Source organism: Acanthisitta chloris, unplaced genomic scaffold (genome assembly GCF_000695815.1).
Source record: "Acanthisitta chloris isolate BGI_N310 unplaced genomic scaffold, ASM69581v1 scaffold1823, whole genome shotgun sequence".
Taxonomy (NCBI): Eukaryota; Metazoa; Chordata; class Aves; order Passeriformes; family Acanthisittidae; genus Acanthisitta; species Acanthisitta chloris.
This window is the reverse complement of record NW_008666358.1, coordinates 27,342-50,257: the sequence shown is the minus strand read 5'-3', so window position 1 is coordinate 50,257 and position 22,916 is coordinate 27,342. Positions and strand designations below refer to the sequence as shown.

The 22,916-nt window shown below is 37.3% G+C and overlaps 1 protein-coding gene across 1 annotated transcript in view; it reads right to left on the bottom strand.

Moving 5' to 3' along the window:
* Positions 1-22,916, bottom strand: part of OLA1 (Obg-like ATPase 1) — a 98,591-nt gene that overhangs the window by 48,389 nt on the left and 27,286 nt on the right. Inside the window, exon 4 of the mRNA XM_009072067.1 lies at positions 3,356-3,531. Coding sequence (XP_009070315.1) covers positions 3,356-3,531 — 176 coding nt within the window. The remainder of the gene's footprint in view (positions 1-3,355; positions 3,532-22,916) is intronic.

Genomic DNA, 22,916 nt, shown 5'->3' with positions numbered 1-22,916 from the left:
GAGAAGCCAGTGAAAGGTCTGAGAGTGATGCCATCTCTTTACCTGAACCAACCACAGAACTTTCACAACTCTCAACCAGTTAAAATTCTTTAAAAATTCTCTAGTGTCTTCACCTTAAATTGCTCCCAAAAGATGGGGGAAAGAAAACAATAAAAAAGAGAGGTATGAAAATTTTAACATTGTGCCTTAAAAACAAAACCAAAACAACCTACAAGTACTGAGTTTTTTTGCTCTTATAACCTGTTAGTTTTCCTGAAAGGGAAAATGACTGAGAACACTTAGAGCACAGACAAGAGATGTTTGTTCCACAATTTTGCCATGGTAAGAACAAGGTATTATCAATGACTATGCATTATAATGGCAAATAACTTACAAAGGCAAATCCTGAGAAGTTATCTCCCAGTCCCATCACATCCCATCCTCCCTTTATTTGAAGACATCTTATTTGGAAAAAAAAGTATTAATTTCAGCTCATACTGTCTCTTAATGATTTTTTTCCCCCTGGAAACAGACTTGAACAGTAGTTGCAAGTAACATGGAAACATTACAAACTGTGCTGGGCAGGGAACTCTCCTGCAACAATCTAACTGCAGAATGCAGAATGGGAAGCACAGAATGATCAAACTGCCAAATTACACTCCTAACATTTAGTTACCACTTCAGGGAGGAGGCATAATCTGTAAGTGCTTTTTTTACCAATCACATAGAGTTTATCTCCTAGACCCGTAAATCATTTACTGTACAGTCAATCCTGCAGTATACTATAGAGAATGCAACCACAGGTCTTCTCTGCAACACAAAACATTAAAGGAAAAGGGGCAGAGCAAACTGTAGAGGAGTGCCTTACAATCCAGTGGCTAAACATATAAATAAACCCAATAGTGGCTGGAAATGCCCAAGAATTGCTGTTACACTCTTAGAGCTCCACAAGCCTATTTGCAGAAGCTGAGTTAACTGGACCTAAGGATTGACTTACCAGGAAAAGAAAAGTAACCAGGGAGAGAGTTCACAGGCCTTTGCCATTAAAAAAGTCCACTTTTTGAAGGTCTACTGTCCACCTTACAATTCAAGCATACAAGTCACAAAGGAAGACGAGCAAGAAGGCCCAAGATCAGCAGCACTCACAGGCATTATGCCCCACAGCACTTCCCTGAAGAGATTCCCTAGAGACTACAGTTCCTATGTGCAGTCTTTGTCTCAAGAGGAGCATTAATTTGTGCTTCCCCACTCTGTTCAGCCACCCCTCCCCATGAAACAAAGGAATTTAATGCCTTTGAAACCTCTATTGTTGTTGACGAACTCAGCTGAGACTGGTCATGTGTAACAGCTGTTCCTGAGAACAGAACTGGCGGAGCAACACGACTTCAAGAACCTGGTGCTTTCTGTGTGGGTATTCATAAAAAAAGGATTAAAAAAGCCCAATGAATGACAGGAAGTGTGAGTTACAAACAGAACATGACAAAGACATTTTGACAAGTGAGCTAGAGATGAAGCAATAGTTAGGACATTGAAGGAAGAGACAAATAAATTAATGAGAAACTAATGCAGATTTTAAATTTTCCTTTAATTAGTTTAAATTGCATTTCTAGATTTTGGGGATTTATTTACTGTCTCCCTTGATTCGAGAATAATCTGACATTTTCTGTTTTCAAACACATACCAACTTTCTGTAGTTAAATCATGAGTGGGATACAACCATAACTGTACCTACCACCCATTACAGTTGCATGACTGGGATTAGGAATTTCATTTAAAACACACTTCAGTTATAACTCTGTGCAATCACAAAAGTGCCAACTTCTTCCATAGCACAGGAAGAACACAGATTGTGATATGAAATCCTCAAAGCATGCAGAAAGGTACACTCAAAAATGGGACAAGAACGTCTTCATCACGAGGAACTGAGCAAAGCAGTTTCCAAAGACAGCCACACAAAAAATTAAGTGAGAAGAGTTCAAGACTGGGGCTGAACAGCATCTCAACGCTCCTCATTTTCATCATCTCATACCAATATAAAATTTAGCCTTAGGCTGAACTCTGGATTCACTATGGACAAGATTTTTGCTTGCCCCTTTCTTTAAGATGAATTAAAAGGTGAAAGACTGTGTGGATGCTATTTGAAACTGTAGGCATAAGCTGCACTGTTCCTCTAAGCATGTGAAACCTTTTGTAAAAGATAAAAATCACTGCCCACATGTACCCAGGGCTGGGTTCACACATGTCACATAAGACCTTAAATGAAGCATACCTGCTTCTCTTTCTCTGAGCTTATGTGAAAGTCTTTAAATCATCCAACAATAGCTATTTCTTCTGGCTTGGACCAATCAGGGAACAACATATTTTTTAAACCAGATGAAGACTAGTCCTTCACCAACAAAACGGACCAAAAAAGTGCTTTTTAATACCACATCATGAAGTTGAATATTCTGAAGAGGGATGTTCACTTTCAGTTCCTATTAATTTCCAAACACCAGGTAGAGCCAACAGATTTCACTGCACTTCAATACCAATGCATTAACCCACCAGCACTGCTATGACTATGCTTTTCTTACTACTTGCTCTAGAAAAAGCCTTGGGAGATAACAGTCTGGTTTACTACTTAATTGTTAAGCATAAATAATTTATTTCCACACTGATAAACTGCTGCAATTAGAGAATGTGTTTTATATACCACCTGAAATATTTATAGAAGATTAATGAAATAAGGAAAAATTAATAACTAGACTACTGGCAAAGTGTAGGAGACTCAAAATTCAAGTGGCAGGAAAATAATAATTTGCAAAAACATACTCTGAAGTTGATAATTATTATACATTTCTAATTTACAAAGAAACACCACTACTACCCTGTGATAACTGAGCTCATTTAAGCAGCTTTCCACAACAACATTCTAAAATTAATTTCACCTAGGAGTCTTTATTTAAAGGGCACTAAACGGTACAAAGTACAATCACACCAAGAAAATATATTCACCTGGTGGCTACAGGAATACTCATATCAACAGACTAGAACTTATCAGCAAGAATAATTCAGAAGTCACTGCTGGACTTTGAATTACAACTGAACACTGATGTAAGTTTGATGAAGCATTGGCAATTCTCACATAAAGCTATGTCAGAAAGAAACTAACAGTTAAAATTCAAAAGTTATGATTAGATTTAACTGTGAAAACAACACAGCAAATCATTCTAGTAATTTTTCAACTCAATAATAATTACTTTAAGAAACACATAAAAATAGCAGTAGTGTTTTGTATTATACATGTGGGAGATCAATAACAAAACCCTACAATACAAATATTTCAGTTCAATGCAGAAAGCACTTACTTATTTACTTTTATAGGTCATGTACTTACATATTCAGGTTTTAATTTCTTGTCTCCTCCTCTTACAGCTACTTTTTCAAGCTTCTCTATGCTCTGCATGATCAGCTCCTCATCCTTAAGTCTAAGTTCTTCATGTATTATTTCAATGTCACGAACAGGATCTACACTTCCTTCAACATGAGTGATATCATCATCTTCAAACGCTCCTAAAACAAAAGAACACTTACATTACCTATTAAGCTAAAAAGACAAGAAATAAATATTTAGAGCATATTATTAAGAGTCAAAAGAGTTTGAGATGAAAAAATCAGTAGGTCTTTCGTACTGCCCACACACAAGTGTCACCTGCAATGTTTTATATCCTGCTGGTTTAGTCTGCTAATTTAAGTACCAACTCTGGAATACAAAGCTCTCTCTATATACATACATACAAAGCACAGCCATTTCAGGAGAGCACTTAATACATCCTTAAGAGTTTATTCTACATAGGAATATGCTAGAGCAGCTTCCTGAAAATAGGTAACAGTGTATTTAACAGTATCTAATCCAGCAATAGCAAAACACAGTAGCTAAATTGAACATTACAGAACATTTCAGTAACACACCCCAATGACGGCAAGATTTATAGAAAGAAAACCTTACAAATCACCCTGGCAGACCTCACTGGCTGACCAATTTTTTGCATTAAGAAAAGAAGAAGTTCTAGACAAAGAATTCTGAAGTTCTGAATGACTCTTAGTGTTTCCAAGGGAAACAGGGCTGAGAAAAAAATAGGCCTGAAATCATCTGGCAGACCTCGTCCCTGTTTCAATCTACTTTATCACTGTGGTTCTGACGGTGATTAGATAATGAACCACTCAGACACACAATTTACACAGCAGCTAATTTCATCGGCCTGATTTGAGGGTATGGTTTTTAGGGGGCCATCAAAGAAGCAGATGAAGGTGCATTTGTCATATATGAGTGACAACCATTCACACTATCTGAACAAAATGGTGCTGGCCCTTATTAGAAACACATGCTATTATCACATATTTAAAGTGCAGTTGAAGCCATAATTTCGAATTGCCAACTGGAAACATAAGGTTAGAACAACCAGATATTACTGAAGCATGTGTGCTGACTTCATGCCCTTCTGATGACAATCTGGCAACATAATTCAACTAGGATTTAAATTATCAGATAAGCAGCATCACCAAAAAAGTCGGCCCACCCCCCAAAAAATCAATACTTATTTCAAAAATAAAATTATCAACGATTAAAAAAAGTTTATTACTTCTTCCTGGATCAATTTGCAGAGTACTTGCATGCCTAGCCTGTTACATTAAAAATATGCTTAAGAAATCAACCATGAAAAGAATGTTATTTTAACCTACCAAAATTTAAATCTACTGATTTTTTTACACAGAAAAAAAAAAAAAATAAATCTCCAAGCCACTTCTTGTACTGAAAAAGACCAGAAACAGCATAAACAACAAAAAATTCCTTAACTGACATACAGAAAGTTGTGGGGGGTCTTTGATGTCATCAACATCTTAAACTTCATCTTTTCTTTTAACATACTGAAAACACTTTAGCAATAAAGATTTCACATCAAAGCACAAAGAACACAGATTTAAAATGTTGGTGATAATCAAGCGCCAAAATCATGTTCACATAAACTTATGGAAAGTCTTTAAAAGAGTGGTTACCAGACCAGAATTTTCCTCCTCTCTCATCAACTATTTCTCTCCAAAGAGCATCAGTGAGCTCCCTTGGTACAAGGAAAATCACCTCAGCAACAGATCCAACTCTGATGCTGGTTGTGAAAGGAGAACAGGCTGCTCTGTCACATGGAAACTTACTACAATAACTCCATACCAATGCCAGGCAGCTAAGGAACAGATACTGTAGCCCTTATCTTCCACAAATCCTTACCTGTGCACCTGACTGAATGGGATATGGGATGTTCAGGTGAACAAATACTAGAAAACAGTGTAACAGCTCTGCTCTGATTTACAAGGAAAAGACTGAATAAGAACAGGGGAAGTAGGAAGATGCCACTACGTAGATCAATGAAAAGTCTACTTGCCCAGCCTTTTCAACAGATGAGCAGCATTTATTATAGAATTATAGAATTTTAGGGGTTGGAATGGACCTTACAGATCATCTAGTCCTAACCCCCTGCCATGGGCAGGGACACCTCCCACCAGAGCAGGTTGCTCAAGGCCTCACCCAGCCTGGCCTTGAGCACTGCCAGGGTTGGGGCATCCACTACCTCCCTGGGTAACCTGTGCCAGTGTCTCACCACACTCACAGGAAAAAATCTTTTCCTAATATCTACCCTAAACTTCCCCTTCTTCAATGTGAACCTGTTACCCCGTGTTCTATCACTGCAATTCCTAACAAAGTGTCCCTCTCTGGCTCCCCTGGAGCCCCTTTAGATACTGATGGGCTGCTATGAGGTCTCCACACAACCTTCTCTTCTCCAGGCTGAACAGCCCCAACTTCCTCAGCCTGTCTTCATAGGGGAGATGCTCCAGTTCTCTTAGCAACTTTGTGGCCTCCTCCGGACTTGCTCAAACAGTTCCATGTTGTTCTTATGTCAAGGGCACCAGAACAGCAGTATTTATGGAGCTAAAAATGTAAGAAGTTTATCCTTCTTCCTTGTATCAAAAAAAGGTGTCTGTTACCATCTACATAATATATTCTCAAGTTGTTTACATCTTCCTTCTGCATTTGGTGTTCATGTGTTTAAAAAAAACCAACAAAAATCCCCAGACTGTTAAAGTCAGGAGAAAAGTTCCATGACTATGAAGATTTTACATTTAGAACATAAAAATAACAAGTAAAGTAAACAGCTTGTTTTGGTCTTAAGGAAGAAAGAAGCTTTTTGAAAAAGTAAGTATAAGGTGAATTAGTAACAACAAAAAAACAGCTTATATGTTCTATTTTTCCATTTTCTTTGACAACAGTAAAATACTTCTCCAGCAATTATCTTAATTTTTTCACACCTTCCCCATTCCTTTTCACAAAAAAAAAATAAAAATCCAGTTCTTTATCCATCCCAAACTAATGAATTTGGTGCATTTTACTTTCACTTAAGTCCACTAAGGGGCTGAACCCACAGAAACTCTAATGTTCTGCCAGAGTTTTCTTCAAGTCTCCTCCTCCGCTCGTGCCTGTGTCTGCAGTCATCCTGCAGCTCATTTAGACAATACCAATGACAAGAGACCCCTGTCTGGCAAGGGGCAGTTGCTGTCTGGCGTAAAAAGCCTCTCTACCAAACTGATTATTTCCCATTCGAGGCAACAATTTAGCCTTCTCTCCTCCTCACTGGGTTGCTTGACTCTTCTCATGGAAGAAATGAACACTAGTTGTACATTTCAGTAAAATCATGAATTTTGAGCTTAATTTTTTAAATACACATTTAGAGAAAAGTGTATTTTGGTAACTTGAAAAGGAGAAAGCCTATCAACATTTGTGCTGACATAGGTCATACATTTCCCTTCTAAATAGATAGGAAATCCATTAAACTAAACATGGCAGGTTTTATCATTTCTTCTTATCAGGAACACTTAGAGAAGTTTAAATCTCTTTCCATTTAGACAGCCACAATCCATAAGGAAGTAATAGGTTAGGAACTGCAGTGATAGGGCAAGGACTAATGGGTTCAAGTTGAAGGAGAGGAAATTTAGGCTAGATAGTAGGAAAAGATTTTTCCGTGAGGGTGGTGAGACACTGACACAGGTTGCCCAGGGAAGCAGTGGCTGCCTCAACCCTGGCAGTGTTCAAAGCCAGGTTGGATGAGGCCTTGAGCAACCTGGTCTGGTAGAAGGTGTTCCTGCCCATGGCAGGGGGTTGGGACTAGATGCTCTGTAAGGTCCATTCCAACCCCTAAAATTCTGTGATTCTACGATTCTAGGTATAAGATTTTCTATACACAAAGACCAAACTATCATTAATGTCCACATCTTGGCACAAAGGAAAGACTCTTCTTGACAAGCAATGGGCATTGAGCTTTATTTGTGAACCTGTTGTTCGGAGTTTGTCAATGCTGACTTCAGCCATCAGCCTAACCCAGATCATCCTCTGACCAGCAGCCTAGCCAGAGGCAAGAAAGTGGGATACTCAAAGAAACAAAGGAGAAGGTAGAGCTACACTGCTATGATGAAAGAACCTTAGTTACAACTTTGCCTCAATATCCATGTGGGATTTATCTTGAACAGTCCCTTAAGCCAGCCTCCAGCCTGCTTTGCAGTGATGGTCTAGCACAAATCACATTAAGCTCTGTTGGGAATTCAGTTCTGGCCTGCAGAGCTGCATGCAGACAGAGCAAGCCAGAACGTGGTAACTTTAGGAATTAGGCTCTGGACAAGAGATGAGATCTCTTGGGAAAAGTACAACTGTGAAAAATCAGCGAAGTTAAACTGTTAGAATAACATTTTACCTAGTCCCTGGTTTAAAAAACGGTTTGTATAAAAATGTCAAGTAGTAGGAAAAAATGGAGTTGTAAAACTGATTCAAGATATAGGACAGAGCAGAAAATCTGTATATTTGCAACTTTCAAAGAAGAAAATGAGAACTATAATATTAATCTACAAATCTTGCCTGAAATAGATTGTTAACAATATATTGCTACTTATTATTCCATCTCTCTGAACTTGATTTATTAGTGAGTGAAATTTCTGTGTCAAGCAATGCCTTTAACTCTCTTTTGTTAGGGAAGACAGTATGACAGCCCAGCCTTCCCTCCAGCACACACAGCAGTGAAACAAAAAGCTCAAAGGCTCTATTTTAATATATAATGGAAGGGGGACAAAGAATGACATCACTGCCCAAATTAAAGATGGTGCGATAGCTGTACAACAAACAAGATGCTCAAGGTGGACACAGGCCATGAACACTGAGTAAGCAGTAGTCTAAGTAGTTTATATCTAGCACTATGCAAAAAGCAGCCTGTTGAAACTAAAAACTGCTAAATTGGAAGAAGCAGAGGAGATGGGAGGTAGGTCTTGAGATGTAAGATGACAGGAAACAAAGGATAATTTAATATTTCTGAAGGAACAGGTAAAACTATCTTGGGTATCAGGCAAAAAAAAACCCAAACCAGTTAATGTGACTTTCTGAAGAAGGAAAATGAAAAATAAGCATTGACAAAGAAATGCTCATATTGGCTGATACTGATCTCTGATTACAACAAAATCAATGAGAAAAATAATGGGGAGGAGAAACAGACATCTGGTAGTCTCATTTTGATCTCAAATTGATTATAGCTCAAGAGAGCTTAGCAGAAAAAAGAGAGAGCAAAGGTTCCCCAAAACTGTACTAACAGGGCATCCAGGCGAAGAAGAAAAGGAGCAGAATGGGATATCAGAGAATCACAGAATCATAGAATTTTAGGGGTTGGAATGGACCTTACAGATCATCTAGTCCCAACCCCCTGCCATGGGCAGGAACACCTCCCACCAGACCAGGTTGCTCAAGGCCTCATCCAACCTGGCTTTGAACACTGCCAGGGTTGGGGCAGCCACTACTTCCCTGGGCAACCTGTGCCAGTGTCAGATCATTGCCAAAGAACAGAGAGAGCAAACACAGTCACCTATCAGAGGTAAAACTCCTTCTGAGTTGTGTCTAAATTTGGTGAACTTCAAACACAACGTCTGTCTTCTTATTGACAAAATGAGGGTTCAACTTCTGTAAGCAGGAGGGACCTTTCCAAGGTTAGAAACTTGTTCACACACTACCCTCTGCAGCACATTCACACCTGCCAGGCTACTGCCTGCTGAGCTCTGTGGTCTAGTTTCCAACACTTTTACTAAAAAATTAACTTTTTCAAAGTTGTGCTAAAAATGTGTCTTTTGTAATATTCTGAAATTTCAACAAACAACAAGCTGGTTTGACTAGTTGCTTTATTTATTTAAAAATAATACTAATTAAAAATATATTTAATATTAACATCTCCAAAACAAGCCATACCACTGTGTTCTCAAGACAGCATGACCTTCCCCAATGAATATAATGAAAACTCATTGTTCTTCCCATGTCTTCATCAACTGCATTTGCTTTTAAAATAGAAGGACTCGACATTTCTCAAACATTACTCCAAACCATACTACCTTCCTTTTGGCTGCTTCCTAAAGTTACACTGCCTGTGCTCCAAAACTGCTCTCTTTCTACTACAGGAAACTATGGCCTACTGCTGTAAGAGAAAAAAAGAATCAATTTACCACATGGGGAGGAAAAAAGACATACATAAACCAGACTTATTCAAGAATCTCCCCAAGGAAGTGTCTGTTTGTCAACAACTAAAGCTAATCTTATAGCAATACAGGAAGGTCAACTGGGAGACCCTAATCAGTAATTTCTTTATTTCAAATACTGATTATAACTTCTCTGATGTCTTGTCTGTCTCACCAGAGGCAGACTTTAATTTTAGCAGAAGTTTGTCAAAAGGAAGTCAAACAGAAACCAGCTCTTTTATATTTGAATTATCCTAGCTTTAAGCCTTTTTTGAAAAAATCTCCCATGACATGCTGATGGATTTGCACTTTGACTTCAAAGTGACAACCCTGCCACTGCCTTAAGTGTAAAAGAATAAAGATTACAGAGTTAGAAATATCAGGCTCAGCGTAAGAAAACTTCTGCTGTGGTAAATCCTCAGAATGTTTTTGTGGCATCCAGATACTACAATGAAAATAAGGAAAGTATTCAGACAGGAAACTAGCAAAGCATAACACAGGAGCAGAATTCATTTTTGCCATCTAACAGCCCCAAAATAATGATTTAACCTGAAGTTACTAGAAATGAGGAGCCTGAAAATGATCACTGCATCATCCAGCTCCCTCTTCTGTTGCCAGTGCGTTCAAACTTACAGTGTTCTTTCATTTCAGAGAAGTATTTATCTTTGGTTGATCTGGGCTGTTTGGATCCAAGTGTGGCAGGCCCAAAATATTTTTTAAAGTGGCTTTAAAGTAATGCAGGGATAGCTGGTTCTGCACTTTACTTTCAAATGATACTAGATTAAGAAAAGATGCAGAAAACAGAACAAATGTCTGGAGACGATGTGCAACCTGACTGTTTTTCCCCTGAGGAAGAACAGAAACTGTCTACCTGTCAGGTCTTTATGGCAGCCAGGACACATAGACTAGATCTGTTCTTCACATGCAAAAGTAATAGCACATAAATATGTATACAGCACAGCAGTAACAAATGCCACATTTTAAATGGTATCATCTAATGACATGCACATTTCTTTCCATTTCTTTCAAGAATCAGCTTCAAAATTCTTTGACAAAATTTACCTCTCAGCCTCCAGAAATTTTTGCATTGCTTATGTTATACCTGTCAAGATCTGATGACTGTATGTTATGTATTCATCTGAACAGAACCACTACACTTAGTTACAGGCTATCATCAACCAATTCATTCTCTTGCTAAAATCAAGTCATCCAATTACTCCTTGACTAATCAAGGCTGTTTTGGCTTTTTCTTTTTTCAAAAGGTACTCAACAGCATAAACAGTTCACTTACAAGAAATGGAAAGGGGCTAATCAGCAGAATTATTGTTTTGCTGCCACAATTTGCAGTATTTAAATGTAGTTGCTGATTGGACTGAAAGTTTTATGATATAGCATATAAAACTAGTTTGACACAAAAATGAAAAGCTGCCTATAGCTTAAACCTCATTGTTTCTAGCTGCTTCAAGCTGCCAGTGAGATGCTAAAATCCAAACCAAAATATTACTACTAAACTTATCTTATTCTGCTCCTATTTGCAATTATGGAAAGTAATTAATATCTTCAAGATTAATTTATATTTGATTTATCAGTAACTTCATTTCTCTAATTCTTCTTACCCTTAAAGCAAAATGGAACCAAATATTTGGCTGATATTAACTCCACATAACAGCATTTTGGCATCTTGTGTTAATTTACAAAAGGTAAGCAATTGCATCAGTATATGTTATGCTGTAATTAAGAGGGATATTTACAATTTGATCAGAATCTGAACAGCATCACAATCTGAAACTCCAATCTGTATTTAGGGTAATGACCAGCATTTTTTGTCAATAAGCCATAAGGCAATGTTTAATAACACCACCAAAAACCAGAGCTAGAGAATAATTGATACTTGCACTTCCTCTCCAGCACACATTCAATGACTATTATCAAAAAGAGCTGCTCGTCACAGACTGATATGGCACATGACAATACACACATACCCTGTTATAAGCCCTGAAATAAATGAGCAATAGTATCTCTCTGGCTATGTACTGGGGTAGGAATGGGCAAAGAGAACAAAAAGAACTCAAATAGGGCAGCTTGGGTGGGGAGCTAGAGGCGGTGTATTCCTTTGAGCTACCAAAATAAACAAGATTACAAGTGGCAAAACCCATTAAATTATAAATAATATCTGTACTTAGACTGGCTTGACATGCTATCATCAGTATTCTATTTAAACAGTAAAAGATACTGCTATTTCTGACTGAGGTACAGGTACATTTAACATCACACAGCGCACTAAACTTTGACGATAGTACACTTCACTATGCATATTCACAATTAGAAGGACAAAATAATACCATCAAGAGTCAACATTTTACAGCTTCTTAAATGTAGCATGTGTTAAAGAACCAACAAATAAAGTAGGTTTAGAATGTTTTCCCTTGCAAGCTAATTTCAAGTGAAATTAATCACCTGTAACACAAGCCTAACATTCTTTAAGCAGAGTAATTTTCAGTTGAAGAAGGTGCACCTGCCTACATCTTCAACATAAGCAAAATCAAGTACAAAAAACATTAAATAAAATGCTGTAGTAAACCTTGACTTCTGAAGAAAGAAATTTTTCAGACATCTTTTGTGGCTTTGTTTTGTGCTACAGCCCCTTAAGTTTTGTCTTCATAAAGCCCTAACTAGTTGTAATCACTCGCAGTCTAATTGTGGACATTTATCTGCTTTTCTTATGCATAGAACATAGCTATTAAAGCTGAATGGTGATGGTGTGAAGTATAGGTTAAATTGGGTGAAATTAAAGCAAATTACTCTGGGATGTGGAACTCTGAAAATAGAAACCGCCAATGATTTGCAACCCTCTTGATGATCAGCTTCACAGAACCCTAAATGACAAGAAAACTTACATATTTTAAAGTTAACTAGATTTTTTTTAAAATAATATGTATACATTTATTTTCAATGCAAGCAGTCACCGTGGCAATAATTATTTTGTTTTACCTGCATCGTAAAAATAAGAAAGGGGTTTAATTCCCATTAAAAACACTTGTTTTTATTCTCAAGTTTAGTTGATTTCTAGCAAGAGAAAACCAGCTCAGAACATTAGTTGCAGCATTGATGACTTTGAACACAACATTACAGTTTCTGTGTATCACATGGCTCTACAGACTTGGCATGGTAAAAGCAGCTGCTTTGGGCTCTCTTGACTGGCGCAGTATTAGGACTTAATTCATTACTTACCTATATAAAAGATAAGCAGCTATATTTACCCTGCTGCGTCCTAATATTGCACAGTCAGGGGAGCTCAAATCAAGCTCCCCTCCCCAAAAGTCTGAAATAGCAGCTGAATGGCAAGTCCTTTCCTTTCAACATCAAATCTATTGGGAGTATTTGACAAAAAAAAGGGCACGTCTATTTCTGCACCGGCAGACACACAATGAGAGCATGGAGCAGCAAGACAGGATTCTAAATGACTGTAGTATCAACTTCTTAAGCATACAAAGAATTTAGATTTGCATAAAAGTATTCATCAGGCAAGTCCTGCACAAGGTCAGAGATGAGAATTATAACCTCCCCGGGAAACACTGAGGCAAAGCAATTCACTCCAGGACATGTGAGTTGGCAGAAGAAACCACAATCGAGTTCCTGATGGAAGCAGTTTTAACAGAGAAAAGTTGTTACTAAGACAGTCGCTCCAGTGATCTTATCTGTAAAATCCTGCTCTAGAGCTCTTACTCTTGAGTCGGTCTCACAAATATTAGTGAGTTATTTCAGATGTAAAATGTGTTTACTTGCCATTACTCTTTCATCCTAGCACCACTGGGATGTAGTCAACACTCCACGGGCAAAACCTTCGACCTGCTGAGAGTTGCTATCAAGTTGGTTATACTGGGTAAAGGACATTATTTGACAGCTGAAGGAATAAATCTTTGAGCCCCTCGTACCTCTGTTTGCCAATTGCTTGCTCTGACTGCCCTTGATCATGTGTTTCAAATGCTATCACTGCACTGCCCACCATACAGTGCTTGGGGCAAACTCCTTAATTTCCCTTCTTGCAACAAATGGTAATTTGCAGAGTCACTATCAGAAGACACTAGGAATGGCAACACTTGATGTCAAAATTTGAGATGGCTGACATATCACATAAATTGTTTAAAACAAGAATTCCCTAGAGAAACCAGTGTCTCTCTTCAGACTTTTCCAAACTACAGCTGTGTTAACCATAAGAAGGGACAAATTTGGAACCTAGCCTGGACCGCAACAAAATGTTCCAAAGTCAAAAAGGCTGAAGAATGTGCATGTTTGTATCAGAGACAAGTGCTCTTGTCACCCTGAGCTCAGTCACACTATTTATGTTACTTTCTGTTCTAATGACCGAAAATCTTCTTCTGTGAGTTAAGTCATGAACAGAGAAGCAAACAGGAACAAGAGGAGTCTCCACAGCATCACCCTCCCCGGTGAGTGCTCCACAGCAGCACCACCTGCATAAACGTACTGCAAGCAGGAAGGTCTGGCCATAAGCACCAGTGGATAACTTTTAACATGCCTCTGTGTGACATATATCCATACAATTTTCCTACTCAAAAGCAGTCTGGAACTTACATATTTGCAATCTGTACAAAGATATGATTCCTAAGAAACCATCTGGAAAGTAGAAATACGCCTATATGTATAGCTGTGCATTCATACTACTTCCACCAACACTATATCTCTGTGATGCATTTTAGCCCTTTTCTCTGAAGGTCAATCATCAAGGTCTTTAAGGAATACTCCATGCCAAGCTCTACAGTGTCAATCTTCATTGGAATCTCTGAGGATCAGCACAACAAAATATAATTGCTAGCAAAAACGGTGTTTTTCAGACAATACATCTACAGAGGTCATGAATAGCAACTAGCAGCCATCAGCAGAAAGCCACAGGGCAGGTCTGTCTGGCCTTGAATGACCAGATAAACAGGAAACATTTTATCTGGGTCACAGATCGACTATGTCAAAGATGCAGAAATATAAAAGAACCCACTTGAGCCCAAAAGTTTTTATGGGGTTCTATTGGGACACCTAATGCTGCAAAGAGTCTGAGCCATTAAAACTCTGCTGAGCCCACCCTGGCTCCTGTGCAGACAGAGCTCAATTCCCTGTTCTGCATTCTTCAACAACTTGGAGGATTGGTAGTCTTTGCAAAATAATGAACAGAGAATGAGCAGTTCAGTTCAGCAGAGAATGCAAAACTACAACCCTCCTGGAACCCACAACAAAGGGTATAAAATTGTTTCAATATGACAACTTCTTTTTAGAAAGATTTAAAGCAATAACTTAAGCTATATAAATACCTAGACAAAACTCAGTAATGACAAGTTTTCAGCTACAAGAAGTTAGTTATCCAAGCAGTTCCCAAATATTCCAAAATTTATAATTACATTTTTGTTATGATAAAACAGAAGCAGTACAAAACTGTCAAACTTCTTACAAAAATGCTATAAAAATTAATTATAGAAATTAGCAGAGTAGAAAAATAAAGTCATGTTTACAGATCAGTCACTGTTTACAAAAAGAGTAACAGTATTTAGAAGAAAGGTATTTATAAGGAGTTGTAAACTCAGCCCATCACATCTTAACAAAGAACCTTATTCTCCATATTTGCATGTTTGTCCTTTAAGAATCTATTTCATTGCACAATGGAGATGTGGAGAAGTAAACATACTTGAGGAAAGACCAGTCAATATGAAATAAAAATGAGAGTTGATAAAGACTTAAATCAGCAAATATTGCTTTATCAGTGCCACTAGGTATGCATGTGGCCTATGTAAGTTTGTAATGAGCTGCTGTGTGGCTAAGTGAATAAAACAGCTTCAAAAACAAAAGCAAAATGCCTGTCAGTATATTTACAGTATAAAAATTTGCCTCACCATAAAGCCTTCCCTCTGGACATTATGGCTCACATCCACAATGTAATACATAGCCTTAATGCAAAAGTAGCCAAACAATTCATCCAGATTTATCCTTTGCAAATCAATTCACATTTGGTAAGAGTGATGCCTAGAGGTTTTATCCTAAAAAGTCCTATTAATAATAATTTTCAGAATACATAAATAGCTGGTCAACAGCTTGTTATTTTTCACATGTAATGAACTACACATGATGCCACAGTTCTCAGGGCCTCACAGGCTTGAAATCACAAGAAATATCAAATGATCTTTTTAGAACAGAATCTGAAATACTGAAAACAAAAGGTAACATATATTTTGCATCTTATCTGAGATCCTGGACTCGATATTTCCTGTCCAGTGTTCAAATCTTAATGTAATAGTTAACAAGATAAAACTCAATACTAATGTTTTACTTTGGATGATAGTCTCTTCCCCTTCCTTATAATAATCAAAACAATATCTCCAGAAAAACTAATATATTGTTTGCTATGGATTGGGTGGCCCATTACATGGGAAGAACTTATTTTGCACATTATTTCAGTAAAGCAAGCCCTAGCCCTCAGACATTTGCTTTGCTTCTAGTAACATTTTACTTCAATGGCAACTACACTGTGGAACATGTCAGTTATGTTCTGTAACTATCTGGCACCATCTAGTAGCCACTGGTGTCTTCTTTACGGAAACCCATTAAGAAACTGTGTTAAGGGATTGTGACAAGGGTGATACTGAATAGATATGCAAAGGATAATAACACAAAGTTCTTTATTTGAACCTGATATGGTCAAGAAATTGTGTTATGTTGAATTAGGTACAGACAGCTATAACCATTAACTACTTGTGCACTGAGCCAGTGACTTCTACCCTCCTTGAAAAAGTACATTAAAAACTTGCGTGTTGGAGTTTCCAAGTAATTTAACAATCTGCTGGCAAATGTTAGCAAGAGTTGACAAAATACTTTGTCTTATGCATGCATGCAAACATTGGCCGGATATGCCCTTCTCCTATCCTGAAAACAGGCATGTAAATTAGAAACTAAGAAAGAAAACATATGCTTTGACTAACTAGAATCCTGCATATACAGGGTGAGCTTCTTCCATGCTTGCCAAAGCAGAGGGTCTTGTAGGCCCTGATATGGAGGGGGAAGGGGGGGGAGAGGTATATGAACATATCAAGGCTACTGCATTACGTTTCTGAGATGTGACTGGGTAGAAATCTTCATTTCCATCTGCACTGCTCTTTCAGCCTGCGAGCAAACACAAATACGCAGCTCTGCCACTCTGTTCCTTGCAAAATAAATATATAAATACAATACTTTTGCAACATCTAACCACAGCTTTTTAAGCTGAAACAGTTCTTCTACTTTTACTTTAGATGTCAAATCCATCACAGAAAAGAATTTTGTTTTTAAAAGACCTCTTCAAGGAAACAGTTCGTTTCTCTGCCATTTAGCTCACTATATTTTTACAAGCACCAGGCTGAGCAAACTATGATTGAGAGAAGCCATCTTATGCACATTGCTGTTGTCCCACATCATTCAGAACAAACCTTTTTAGATCGTTAACTACCACAGGAGTGCTGATTACACAGGCACCAGCAATTTCCTAACCAATGACCACCTGAACAATGATGTGTTCAGCTTCTCAGACCCTGAAGCCTTTCAGAGGTGAATCATTTCACAGTTTGGAACTAGATCTCCATAGCAACTTCCCTTTGAGGGTTTTAGAATCACCATCCCGTAATTCTATGATCATCAAGCTCAACCATTCCCAATGGTTCTTTTCACAGCAGATGGAAAAGGAAGCCTTGAAATTTTACAGTCTATTTCAAGCAATTCATCTGGCAGCCTATTAGAATTCAAAATATTTCGACCTTCAATCACAAAGCATGTTATCTGAAGCTGTGGTGATCTCAAGTCAAGACAAGCAGACGTTTTAGTCTAATCATCCATGATGAGAAGAGACTGACAAAAACTCTTAATTCAACCACCATCAAAATGCTTATTTTAACTGCATGAAAGTCTTTCAACAGGCAATGAAAACACACCATGTACCATTTTATCACAACCTTCCATTCAAGGGAAATATGAATTCTGAATATTGGCATGGATCTTTGCACTCCCCGACTGCTTTTGAACAAATATCTGCTTCTTGAAAGTCAGTATAAATCCAAATCTACCACATTATTTCCAACAGCTGTCAAGAAAAATGATGGAAGCAAGCTGCAATTAAACTTCTCACGGTTGAGTACAATAATGCTGTAAATGAGTTACTTATTGATAGATCCAGTTTGTTATAGGCATCTTCTAAGAAATCCAAATCACCTACTTCTGAGAAAATAAATACCAATTAAATGGTGAAAACATAGCAATGGCTGAAATCTCAAAGCAAAGCTCAGTTTCATGATCATCATAATCAGAGGGGTGTTTAAAGCTGTTTGGGATTTTTCCCCCCTCTCTGTTCCGAATTCCCAACTCAATTCCCTCTGGAGTTAAAGAAACATTTCCCTTCTCTTAAATGTTTCAGCTGACCACTCAAATAATCCCATCATGGGCACAAAAGCTTTAAATTTCAAAATATTTTCCCCTAAAAGCACAGACTGATTCATTCATATTTATCAACCTTATATACAAGTTAAATTCAAACCTTTTAAAATCTCAGCTATACACTACTATGTTATTAATATAGTTAGCCGGTGACTAAAGAATCCAGAAGACTTTCAACTTTGCACACAGAATACCACTAACAGTATTTAACAGGATCAGCAGCAAGTTTACTCTAAAAAAGACAAATTTCAAATTACCATTTAGTGACCTGACAGTGAGACTTTGATACTTACAACAACTGCTGGAAAATGTATTAAACTTACAATGAACAGAAGGCTCCACCTGTACCAAAGCCACAGTGTCCACTATGAAATAAAGGAAATTAACAGGTGTGTTAGGTTTTATAGCATTCGTAGAGGAAGGAACACTTAATTGTTTTACTTTCTTTGAATGGAAAAAATGCGACTTCAGTGTCCCCAAGCAGCTGCTTAAGTGGTCTCAATTCAGACTCTCTCTACAGCACTTAACATGCCACATTTTATTAGGCTACAAGCAAAAAAACCAACCAACCCCCCAACTGATCTGATTCTCCTAAGTACCAACACTGTTGAGCCACACTTTGACTCTACTTCAAAGAGAAACTCTTTAAGAATTAAAAACTTAATAAAAAAACCACAAAATGAAAAGATCTCCAACATAATGATTTATTGACTGGTGATTTACAGAGAGTTAATATTTTGGCAAAGTAATTTTGAAAACATTTCTGTGAAAGAAATGACGATGAAATAAACTGTTGAGGAAATAAACTGACACAATACAGGATCTATCTTCATATATTTTGCACCATTTCCAAGTCAGCTCGTGATCAGAGCTACACAGCTGCTTACACTGTCCTTGAAGATCTGAGGGGGAAGTACATGAGCATAACCACAAAACTGAACTAAGGACGGAGCTAGAATTTAACATACAGTAAAGCAAATGAAAAAGTTATGCATCAACTGAAAATGCAAACTGTTTGTTTCTATGTACAACTGCCTGAAACAAATATGGATTTTATTCTAGCAATCTGAGAAACACCATGAGGAAAAAAAAAATCTCTTGAGTATGTGAAGTACCATCTCCTGCAAAGACCAGAGATCAAGACAATTGTATATTAACAATATTAAAATTCTTCGTGGTTTCTAATGCTAGATCAGTTACGTCAATAGCCAATATAAAAACTACCGCAGATATGTTTTAAAGGAGACAAAGAAGTTACAGGACATATTTTACAATACTAACAAATTTTGGTAAAAAAAAAAAAAAATCCAATTTTTCTCTTTTAATACAGAAGCCAAATGTCTTTGTTATCATAAGTTTTAAGCCATCTACAAAGCTTAGCCTACTTCTTTTTGTCTATTTACCAAACATAACATAATCACTATGTAAAACCTTTTATTTAGCACTGTTCTTGCTAAAATTGAATACAAAACTGCCTACAAGCACCAAGTTATTTAAACATCTTCCCAATTAAAAAGTACAACTGTCACTACAGCAATACAGATGTGCACAGACAGAACTACATATATGTAATTCAGCAATGTAGCTGCTACTAAATGTATTTTGAACAGGAGCACTTAAAAAATTCTAAGTGCTAGCAAATGATAAGTATCTTGCATTGTACAATTAGACTGTCAGCAAAGCATGCCTATTAGTAACACATACGCAAATCATCCGAGAGTTACATCTTCACAACCTATTCTGTGATTATGCAAAGTTATGATTCAAAGTATTTTCATAGTATTTTACCAGATATTTCTCATAAATAGTAATTTTTAAATCTAGGAGGCAATTCTTAAAACTGTCTTCGGATACTAAGGATGCAACTGCAGTTTCAGCTTTTCCTCCTCCCAATATCCCCATCACTGCATCTGAAAAACCTCATCTTAAGCACAGTAGTTATATACTAGCTCACTGTTTAACAATCTAGAATAACCTTAAGTTTATTTCATAACATATAATCAAGCAACATACAGTAATTAAAGCACACTGAAAACAGCAGTTACTAGCTAATTAACATTACAGAAACACTTCTCTTAATGACAGAAAAAGACAAAGATGTTATAAAGTACTGCAGCATGAGGAAGAGTTTGTTATAAACCTTTTAGTTGAAAACATAAAAAACTTGAACTTAGGACTTGGAAATTACAGTACTTTATGAATTCAAAATGTCAACACAAGTAGACTAGGCTAGGTAAGCAGTTTAGGGACTGCCCTTTCACCACATGGTTCATGTAGGGCAAGGACCATTAATGCAAACTGTTGCACCCCTCAGCACACCTCACCATTCACAAATACACACAACCCCTGTATTACCCTTATCCATGCAGAGATAAAGAATTAATACAGTTTCACTATTTTCATGGCACTAAGACACATTTTGGCATCACCACAGCCACTGAACTGCAGCTAGAGACAAGCAGCACAGACTGACTCGAGCTATGACAGTGGCACTCCGGGCCGGAGTTAGGGGAGGCTGTCAAGACTGCCACTGTGTTCTTCTAAACACACTGGTTTGCAACATCAGTAATTATTTTTTGTTTTGCAATGAAATTACCACTTTAACACACTGACAATCTTTTACCTCTAGATGCCATGATTAAACCCACCCACTGTTACCACAACTTTTTTACTAGGTTGTGATACAAACTGTCAAACTCACAGGCAGTCGTCAGACTGAAACAGACAATGTTGATCCCTAATTCCAGCACAACATCTTTTGTTCAAGGTCTGGTTTGACACTGGTTTTAGTTTCCTGATAAAATAAGTCTATAAATCATTTCTTGGACAGAAGATCCTCTCCATCTCAAAACACTCAAAGAAACTCTCCAGAAGAAAAGGACGATATGGCCATCATGTTTCTGGCAATTTTTGAAGTATCTCAAGAAAGTCCTTGTCCACCAGCACTTAAATCTATGAAAAAAACCTTCCTCCAATTATTGTAGCAAGGCTCCTTGCAATTTTGCCCCAAAAGCTATCATGTAACATTTGTCTTGGACCTTGTCTATCCTGAAAAGGCTATCATTTTTACTAAAAAAAAATAAAAGAATCATTTTAGGGTTTCTAGAACTAGCAGACTCTTCAGTAGATGCTGAATCACAATACTTAAACTTCTTCATATTAAAGATGAAAAAAAATTTACATGAAAAAGACATAATACAATTTTTTAACATTTACATAGATGTCTCTAACACTACTGCTACAGATGCTTGCCAGGTCAGCAAGTCAAGCATCACTTCATGAAGTGTCACTCAACTGACAGCCTGCTCCTCATCTCCCCACAGGACAGAGAAGACAAGAGCAAGCCAGAGGCCAGAAGAACTGTCCTAGCAGACTTCACATCACCTGCTACTTCAAGGAGAAGACTGACAGAAAGAAGATCCCTGAGCAATTATACCCTATTTTTCAGTAAACTTATGATTCCAAACCAGTTTACCTTTGTTATAAAAACACAGTTCAGTGTTTAATTTTTCTCTTTTTGGAAAAACCTTGATAAAGAAAACCATATGTACCTTTCTACGTAATTTAATGTTCTAACCTAAATTGGACCAGGGATAAAAAAAAAGAAAAATCTGTATCATATCACACAGGAAGAAACTGTTACCCATCCAAGAGTCTTTACCTTTCACTTGGCAGGAAAACCCTGACATTCACAGCTTATGAAAATATCACACTTAGAAACACACCGCAAATCAACAAGGTATCTTGGGATAAAACAATAAAAGTTTGAAGAAAGCATAAGGTGCTGCAATGGTATGAAAACAGGCTAGCAGCTAGCCATAGTTAACTGAATGCTTCTTTTTCACACAATTTGTTCCTATGAAAATTTTCTGAAGGTTTATGGGACGCTACTGCATCAGAGAGAAAATTCCAAAAAGCTACAAAGCTGTTAAGTTTCTGTTTCAACATTGATTTATAGCACATACACAAATAAAATAATTTTCTATAAATAAACTGGTAGGCCGTATAGCCAAGAGAAAACATATTAAGTGAACAGAAGATGGATTACTCTTGACTAGGCTTTCCATGTCAGTGAAAAATCAGAACTCTGATCACAAGAAATTTTTTCTTTGTGGTTTGCTGATTACTAACCTTAAAAATTTTCTCCAAGTCACTTAAATCATCTGTTTCTTTACAACGTGCTTTCATTTACTTGTTTTCAATTTTCAACACAACACTGCTGATAATATTACAATATCCCCTGCTTCTAAAGGAGGCCTTTAGAGCCTGTTTGCATTCCATGGGAAGACACAGCCTTGCTCAGATGCAGCTCCATCTGCCTTTCTTCCCTACGCTGCCAGCTACAAGCCCAACTTACCCATTTACTCACTCCATCAAGATATTAAAATGCTGTCATATGATACATATGAGACTGATTTATGCATTCAAACTCCATCATACAAGTAATCTTTTCCCTTACCAAACATTTCCAAAAGGTTCTTTCTTCTTCAACATGCTGAGTATTTCATACTAGTTACGTGGAAATACTTCTGTGCAGTGCTTGTATAATACAGAATTAATGCACTTCTGCATAATTATGCATGTTCTGAAATAAAGAACAGCTATTTGTTCTCCAAGGCGAAGTTTAGAACACAGAAAAATAACTTCACACTGATTTTATGGGTGAGATTTGAAATTGCTTTGTGGTAACTTATCAAATTCCACCAAATTTAACATTTCAATTAAAAACAATTTTCCTATAGCTGCAATGGTCCCAAATATATCTTTCCAGTCAAGAAGCTTTCAGTTCTCTGAGACTGCAAATCAATTATTGTCTCATACTTTCCCTGCTTTAGTACAGTAAATTAACAACATTCTAGTAAACAACACCGCTGATGTACAAAATCCTGTTAAGTAGCATCACCCTGCTG